The sequence below is a fragment of the Fragaria vesca genome, unplaced genomic scaffold (assembly GCF_000184155.1).
Source record: "Fragaria vesca subsp. vesca unplaced genomic scaffold, FraVesHawaii_1.0 scf0513155, whole genome shotgun sequence".
Lineage (NCBI taxonomy): Eukaryota > Viridiplantae > Streptophyta > Magnoliopsida > Rosales > Rosaceae > Fragaria > Fragaria vesca.
The window spans coordinates 1,022,714-1,031,903 of NW_004443447.1; the positions used below are offsets into that span (position 1 = coordinate 1,022,714).

Genomic DNA, 9,190 nt, shown 5'->3' on the forward strand with positions numbered 1-9,190 from the left:
ATCGTTTCGTGATCGTATTTATAGATGACATCTTGGTTTACTCAAGAAGTGAGAAGGAGCATGCCAAGCATCTAAGAATAATATTGCGGACTTTGGAAAATTCACAGTTATATGCTAAGTTTAGCAAGTGTGAGTTTTGGCTAGATAAAGTGGGGTTTTTGGGTCATGTGGTTTCAGCAGAAGGGGTTAGTGTCGATCCCCAAAAGGTGGAAGCAGTGTCAAATTGGAGAAGACCCACCACTGTGATAGAGATTCGTAGTTTCTTTGGATTAGCAGGTTATTATCGGCGTTTTATGCAAGATTTTTCAAAGATTACTGCTCCTCTTACAAGATTGACCAAGAAGGGGGTTAAGTTTGAATGGTCAGATCAATGTGAGCAAAGTTTCTAGGAATTGAAGAATTGCTTGACAAGTGCTCCTATCTTGTCACTTCCAGATGATAGTGGGGAGTATGTGGTCTATTGTGATGCTTCAAGACGTGGTCTAGGTGGAGTTTTGATACAGCATGATCGAGTTATTGCCTACGCTTCTAGGCAATTGAAGCCGCATGAGGGGAATTATCCTACTCATGATCTGGAGCTTGCAGCGATAGTCTTTGCTCTCAAGTTGTGGAGACACTACCTTTATGGGGCCCAAGTGTCAGATTTTTACCGATCACAAGAGTATTCGGTATAAGTTCACTCAAAGAGAGCAAAACTTGAGACAGAGAAGGTGGATGGAGTTAATCAATAATTATGATTGCACTATTGAGTATCATCCTAGAAAAGCTAATGTGGTAGCTGATGCTCTTAGTCGAAATCCCTCCATATCTTTAACCCATATAAAGATGGTTCGTGTTCCGCTTCTTTGTGAGTTGCGAGCTACAGGGGTGGATTTATCAGTAGATGAGGTTGGTGCCTTAGTAACTAGTTTTCATGTGAGGCCAGTTTTGGTTGATAGAGTGCGGGAAGCACAGTATAATGATCCTTCCGTAGTTCGATTGATAGAAAGAGCTTTGAGCGGAGCCGCCGCCGATCATTTTTCAGTTAGAAGGGATAAGACTCTATTGTTTAAAAATCGGCTATGTGTTCCAAAAAGAAATGAAGAGTTGAAGAGTGAGATTATGGAGGAAGCTCATAGTTCTGCATATGCTGCTCATCCGGGTAGCACAAAAATGTATCGGATTTTGAAGGATTATTATTGGTGGCTAAACATGAAGAGGGAAATTGCAGCTTATGTGAGTAGATGTCTGATTTGTCAGCAAGTAAAGGCTGAAATGCAGAAGCCTTCTGGTTTGCTTGAGCCGTTGCCTATTCTAGTGTGGAAGTGGGACCACATCACCATGGATTTTGTTTTCAGTTTACCTCGTACCCGTGAAGAGCATGACGGTATTTGGGTGATTGTGGATAGACTCACCAAGTTTGCACATTTCTTGCCAGTGGGAAAGAAGTATAAATTGGATAAATTGGCGGAGCTTTACATGAATGAAATTGTGAGGCTTCATGGTGTTCCTGAATCAATAGTGTCAGATCGGGATCCTAGATTTGCTTCTAAATTCTGGGGAGCTCTTCAGGCAGCTTTAGGTACCCAATTACTCTTCAGCATTGCTTTTCATCCTCAGACTGATGGGCAGTCCGAATTCCGAAAGGACTATTCAGACTTTGGAGGATATGTTGAGGGCTTGTGCCTTGCAGTTCAGAAGGAGTTGGGATAAAAACCTATCTTTGATGGAATTTGCTTATAATAATAGCTATCATTCTAGCATTGGTATGGCTCCCTTTGAGGCACTTTATGGGAGGCAGTGTCGTACGCCTTTGTGTTGGAATGAAGTAGGGGAAAAAGAGCTTTGTGGCCCAGAGTTAATCCATGTTACGAATGAGAAGATTAAAGTGGTTAGAGATAGACTCAAGGCCGCTCAAAGTAGGCAGAAGAGTTATGCAGATGTCCGTAGGAGAGACCTTGAATTTCAAGTGGGTGATTGGGTGTTCTTGAAACTGTCGCCTTGGAAAGGGGTAGTACATTTTGGTAAGCGTGGGAAGCTTAGTCCGAGGTATATTGATCCATATGAGATAATTGAGCGAGTTGGCTCACTTGCTTATCGGTTAGCTTTGCCTTCGGAATTAGCAAGGATACATAATATATTTCATGCATCCATGCTTCGCAAGTATATTGCCGATCCTTCTCATGTGCTGCAAGAGCAGCCGATCAGTTTGACGAAAGAGTTGTCTTATGAAGAGGATCCGGTTCAGATTCTCGACCGAAAGGAGCAAGTGCTTAGGAACAAGACAATCCCACTTGTCAAGGTGCTTAATTTGGAGAAGTCATCAAGTAGAAGAAGCTACTTGGGAATCAAAGGAGAAAATGATGCAGCAATATCCCCATCTCTTCGAATGACAGGTATGTAAATTTCGAGGACGAAATTTTTATAAGGAGGGGAGAATTGTCACATCCCGACCCTTAAATTTTTACCTTATTTATTAGCTTGGTTATAATAAGAATTTTACCGTCTCCGTTAATGACGTTATAGTTTAATTGGTCCCTAGAGGGGTTTTGGGGGACGATTATTTCGGAGAGTTATTTATAGGAGAAAAATATGACGACGGTAAAAATGGTAAATTTTAGCTAGTAAAAGGTAATTTTTATTAGGGTATTATTTTTGGGGTGTTAAATTGGTGGAGTTGGATAATATTTGTGGTGTTGGGCCAGGTTGGTGGGTGAGGCCCAAACCCCATTTTTATTTCCTTTTTTTCTTCTCTTCTTCTCCTCTTTTTCTTCTTCTCTCTTTTCTTTTCCTTCCACTCTTGAGCTCTCTCTCTTCCTCTGCCGGAATCCACCGTTCGCCACTGTCGTCCGGCCAAGCAGGACGGTCCGTCGTCCTCCCCGCCGCCTTCCTGGGCTGGTGAGCGGCGCTGCAGCCCCGCCGATCGGAGGAAGTCCTCCTTGGACGTCGTTTGTCTTCTTGCCGGAGCTCCCTCCTCCGGCCACCAATCCTGGCAAGCCATATACGGTTTTGTAGGTCTCCAACCCAGTTGCCATGCCCTAAAAGGACTCACTCCGGTTCGCTTCAGGTAAGGAGAAATTTGAGGTGGAAGTTCTAGGGCGATTTGGATGTTTTTGCTCGATTGGCATAGCTAGGCTCGGATTTTGGGTTTGTGCTAGTTAGGAAAGTTGTAGAGCATGATGAGAGGAGTATTCTGTCAAAATTTCATAGGAATTGAAGGTTGCAGGAATCGGCCTTCGGCCACCGCTACGGGATGAGCTGGCGCTGGTGCCGCCGCCAGTTGGGAGATTTTAATGTTGTTAAATTTGGAATATTAAGGGGAGTTTATTGAAGTGAGTTATGGAATTTTTGGATGAGTTTTGGATAGGTTTATGAATTTCCGAAGTGTGGTATTTTTGGCGGTTAATTAATGTAGAATCCGGCCGTTGGATTAAAATTGTTTAAACTGTGGGAAGGTGTAGTTACGGCTGCTAGTTATAGGGTTGAAATGTGGACCACTTTGAAGTTAGGCAATGTTGAGCGTGTTAATGGCTCTCGGTTAATTTTGCCTATTTTGTGCAAATATTGGAATTTCGGCTGGGAAATTAATATTATATTTGGAACAGGTCGTGAGGAGGCTCGAGCAGACAAGGCCCCAGTTCGACATTAGGCTTAGGCCTAATTTGTGAGTGGACTTTTATTTTAAATAATGTGCATGCGAAATAATTTATGTGGTTAGAGAATAACCGAAATTGAGAATTTCGGTGAGTATGTATATATGTCCATATTTGGATGATTATGAGAATAATATGTATATGTAGAAATGCTAGCTAGCTATACGTGCTTTTCCACCATACTGAGGTAAAATTCCATTATGGTGCGACATGAGCGTTAGACGCAATCGTCGTAGCCCTATATAAATATAATAATTTATATTGGGGATATGCGCGTATATATATTTATACACCGTCTTTTCCACCGTAATGAGGTAAAATGTCATTATGGTGCGACGTGAGCGTTAGGCGCGAGCGTCGTAGCCTTGTGTGAATTTTCTATTTGTCTTTGTTGTTTCAAGAAAATTCATACAAGAGATATGACGAGTGTAATACATACATATTTTATTTTAGCCTGAGAGGCTCTTACTTTTTTGAAGTGTTGGTGACTAGTGTGGCTAGTCAGGTGTTGGTAAATTCAGTAAATTTTTAAAAGCTTTTGAGTTGGTTGCATGCCATTAATTGTTTTTCCACTGAAGTTTAAATTGGGAAAGCATAAAGAATTATTTCTTTTAATTTATTTTTGTCCACTCACTCTAACGGTGTAAAATGTTTCCCCTGGGCCCTTTGTTTTAAAATGCCCAGTCTGCAGAGTACGGGTTGGACCTAGTAGGAGACGAGGCATAGTCACCCGCATTTCCACCACTTTTCATCCGTAGGTTACCTGTTTAACCTACCTGTGGTTTCTTATTTCCATTAGTGTCTAGTAGCTCTGAATACTTGGGTTTAATGTATATTATTTCGGTTGTGGGCGAAGACTTGTTGACATTTTAGAATATTTGTCGGAGGATTTATGTTATCTAATATTGGATAATTCTGTGTTGGTGGTGGTTGTATTTGGAGAGCACGTAGGCTCCAGAAGTTAAGGTTGGATTGAGAATTTTAGAAGTGTTTGCAGGTTTTCTTTAGAAAAGGTTGTCCATTTTCAAGGGAGGTTATGCCGAATTTTCGGTAATATCTTCCTTGGAGGTGGTCCCCGCAAGATTTACTCCGGGTTTTAGGGTAAAATTCGGGGTGGGTCTTGTCATGTAGAGATCTCTATATGGATTGGATTTGACATTGATGCGTCCCCCCAACGATAATCACAATTTAGACTTCATGATACGAATTTGAGTATCAGTGATCAATGGATCAAGTTGTGCCAATCTCGCTTTCTTCCTAGTGCGGGAAAGTTTCGAACCTAAGGGCCTCCCTCCTTTTGGGGAGCCACACAGCCTTGTGACACCAATTTTGCCACTATATGGCGTCACCATATCATCATCCATGGTGATGGCGTCAAGACCAACACCTTTTGGTCGCGCCATGTCCTCTTGATAGGACACCAATCCTTGCAGACATATTTGCAGCATGTGATCACGTCACTTTAATACTTTAAGCATTTGGGGTCAAGATGAGACTTAGTGGGGACAAACCATGATAATTCACGTTGTTCCACTTGAACACTTGTGTTCTTATCTCCCCCTAACGGCGGGAATATTGTCTCATCATAGTGACAATCCATAATTTAGCAGTGAATGAGATCGCCTGACAAGGTTTCTACATAAGTAGATTATAGGTGGAGGTTTATATCCAACCTAAACTTATTCATCTCAAATGCCCATCATTGTGCGCAGTGGCATTGCAATTTGGCACCTAGAAATAACATCTAACCGAGCTCAAATATTGGAGATCCGTTTCAATCCTGTTTGAGCTCAAGGATTGCAATTTCGTGTCAATCCTGGTACACAGTCACGAGCTGTAGTACAATAATATTAAATGATAATGGGTCGTAGATGAATAGAAAAGCTGCGTGCAAATATTGCATAGCCCCAGGACGCAATAGAAAGATTGGTGCACATCAATAATGTTCAAGCGACAAGCTAAGGTTGCTTGGTCATAGCCTCGGTAAGACCGTATTGCGTGTGAACATGGGGTACAGGACACTTCAACTTATATTCCGATAAACTTTTTAAAGAATGGGTAGTGAGCCTGTAGAAGGATACGCAGCATAAGCAGTAGATAATAGTGTAACATATGACCAGTGTGTTAACACTTCAACCAACACCATAAAAAATAAAAAGGTGTCTGCAAGTTGGTTATATCTATCTATATAGTTTGATGTAAGAATGAAATGTTCAGTTTTGTGTCATTTAGTGTAGGAGGGTCTCCCTCCTAATTTAGCTAAAAAATAGGCTTTCAAAATGAGCAATGAGCAATGCAGGGGGCCAATGAGACATCGAGGGAAGGCCGATGCACCTCAAAACTTCTCTAAGATGCATTTCAGTCTATATTCATGAGAATGTATACACAAAAGAACTCTTGTTTATTCTCACAATGTGTTTTCAAATGAAAACTATTCGCAGGAATGTCTTTATAGCTTAACATGGTTCGGTTGCCTCTGAATGCATAGAGGGCATCTGTGATGTTGATCATGGTGCCATGAGACATAAAGAATCAAGCTAAATCACGTCCCTGAATGACCGGTATGATTCAAGTATTGTAGTCACAGAAGATTTACAAAGACACAAAATCGAAAGATAGTTGTCGGTTCCTTAGAATGTTATGGATAGTTCCACAACCTGCGAGGCACTCAATGTCTCTATGAGACAGATCTACAAAATGGAGTAGATAAGAGAGTAAATAGTTCCACTTGAACCATTTAGAGGGATGGAAAGAAGCTACGAAAAGCTGCAATCCCAAGAGTGCATAAAAATTTCCGCGCAGAATGACCTTTGCGCCCTAAAACAACCATAACTTCTTTGTTAAAATAGATATGGACAAACCGTTAAAAGTTCTAAAAATTAGACTTGTAGAACTTTCCAATGATATAAAGCTCACTGTCTGGTTCATCTGGAGCTATTCACAAAGCTCAAACAAAGTTGACTGTCCAGAAGGGACGGATTGCTGTTTTTCATAGAATTGGCATGTGCGAAGCTGTGAAGCTTGCAGGTGGCGTGTAAGTGTTTGCCTTAGCCAAAAGTGACGTGTGTATGATCAAAACCAAGTCCTTTCGGTCGTTCCAAGGTCGTAAACTCCATGACTAGTTAGCAAAAGCTCTCTGACATGAACATAAACTAATTCAAAGGACTTAGAGGATTCGATCATGATGATGATTGTCTAGTTTGGATAAGTCTTCAACGTCTTTTGCAAGACGAAAATTGGTTTAATAGCGGAGGGGGATCCAAAATCAAAAGCTTTCGGTAAGTCCAAGTCAGTATGACCAAGCATGTCCGTGGAGGGTCAGTAGTGCGAGGCACACTTGAAACCACTATCTCCTTAATTTCAGTCAATTCTAAGACATCACAATGAGCTTGGATGAGCCTATTTGAACAGTTGATGATGGAAAATCCGCTATAGGGTAGAAGACTTAACCGAAAAACAAGTGGGCGATCCTCCTTGAGGATGCGGTGCCATGAATCAGCTTCAAAGGAAGGGACCAAAATCGGCACAATATGTCATGTTTCTAAGGACGATGTAAGAATGTACATTTTTTTTTTGTAAATCAAAATGAACCATAAAAGGAGAATAGTTTCATAACATCGAAAAAGTTCTCAAGGCATTCATTATTGCACAGATATTATAACTTTTAGGTCTATGACCCACGTAGAGAGAGTTTAATCTTGGTTGATGTTCATGTTTAAGTAATGCCATTGAATACTTGGTTTGGGTTGTTTAATTACTGCTATGACTTGGTTTATGTTGTGGGGAGTGAAGGACTCCAGGAGTGGTGGTTGGTTATTATAGTTGAAGTGTTTCAGTTTTTTTTTCAGGATGGGTTGTCCATTTTTAGGGGAGGTTATGCCGAAATTTCGGTATAATCTTTTTTAAGAGTGGACCCCGCAAGACTTGCCTATTTTACTATGTGTTTTCGGGGCGGGTCTTGTCAGTTGGTATCAGAGCATTAGGTTCCTCTTCCTGTTGAATTAATGGCGTCTAGTTTAATACTAGATTGTCCATGTGAGTAGTACTAATCTATATTTATCTCAGGTACTATGCCTCCTAGACGGCGAACACAGAGAGCTCCTCCTGTGGGGGATGATATGAGTGCACAAGAGGGTATGCTGGGAGCGTTTGAGCAGATTGTTAACCAGTTTGCTGCAACAATGAACCCTCAGCCCTCGCCTGATTTTAGCATTAAGAAAACCAAGGAAAATGGTGCTGAGAAGTTTTCTACAGCCAAGGATCCCATTGAGGCCCAGGAGTGGATTGAGACTATGGAGAGAGTGTTTACTAGGATGAGTGTTCCTGAAGATCGTAAGGTATTTGTGGCAGTGCAATGGTTGCACGGTCCTGCATGGCATTGGTGGGTCGGTATTACTAGAGATTATGGGGATGCTCCTCACATGACTTGGGATGAGTTCAAGGCCCATTTCAATGATCGTTACTATAGTCGAGCTCATCTCCATAGGATGCAGGATCAGTTTATGAATTTGCAGAAAGGAGATATGTCAGTCTTGGAGTTTGAGCAGCACTTCCTTGCTAGAGCTCATCATGTTCCTGACTTGGTTCGAGATGAGCCGGATAAGATTTACAGGTTTGTTCGGGGACTTGGGGGTGAGTATCAGGAAAAGATGCAAGCAGTGTTGTATCCGAGATTTAGTAATGCAGTTGCGGCAGCTTTGAATATTGAGACCTCACAAATGGGTAGCCGACCCCGAGACTTTGGTGGCCCTAGTCAGGGACCGTCAAAGAGAGCAGCATCCACATCCGGTTCCGGATCTTCTGTGGGTAGTGGTCGTAGTAGTAGCTCTGGTCATTCAGCTCGACCTAGACTCAGAGGTAGCCAGAGATTTGCTAGGGGATTTGCAGGCAGACGCCCCTTTAGTCAGTTTAGGGGTGGTAGTAGTGGAGGCCACAGTGGTCAGTCAGGTCAGTATGGTCAGTATCAGCCAGTTGGGTGTTTCGAGTGTGGCGAGCCAGGTCACTTTAAGAGAGATTGTCCCCGTTTGGCTCAGGGGGTCGCGCCTACATTTTATCAGACTGCAGGTCAGACTTCAGTTGGTGTTTCTAGCAGTGGCTCACGTGCTAGTTCGGCAGTTAGAGGGGGTCCCCAGCGGGGTAGAGGTCAGTGAGGACGTCCTACCACTCAGGCTAGAGTTCATGCCATGTCATTGCAGGAGTGGTATGTGTCTTTGCCTTCGGGTGATGTGTTTAAAATTGATTGGGTATTTAGGTCTTGTGAAGTTCTGGTTGAGGGGTATGACTTGGAGGCAAATTTAATTCCGTTAGAGATGGTTGATTTTGATGTAATTTTGGGGATGGATTTCTTGGAGGCATATCAGGCTTTGGTTGATTGTTTCCAGAAAACAGTAGTGTTCCGAAGTCCGGGGAAGCTAGAGATTACATTTTGTGGAGAGCGAAATGTTTTGCCATCTTGCTTGATTTCAGCAGTAACAGCAGGAAAATTGTTGAGTAGGGGTTGTCAGGCATATTTGACTCATGTTGTGGATACTCGTATGGGAGTTCTTAAGGTTGAAGAC

At 42.2% G+C, this 9,190-nt stretch overlaps 1 protein-coding gene across 1 annotated transcript; it reads left to right on the forward strand.

Moving 5' to 3' along the window:
* Nucleotides 1–7,702: 7,702 nt before the first annotated feature.
* On the forward strand, nt 7,703–8,782 carry LOC101298483. Its single transcript, XM_004309923.1, has one exon. The coding sequence runs from the start codon at nt 7,703–7,705 to the stop codon at nt 8,780–8,782; it is 1,080 nt and encodes a 359-aa protein (XP_004309971.1).
* The last annotated feature ends 408 nt before the right edge of the window (nt 8,783–9,190 follow it).

Bases quoted from the DNA above. Each gene is read 5' to 3' on its own strand.
- LOC101298483 (XM_004309923.1), top strand. From the start codon at position 7,703: ATGCCTCCTAGACGGCGAACACAGAGAGCTCCTCCTGTGGGGGATGAT.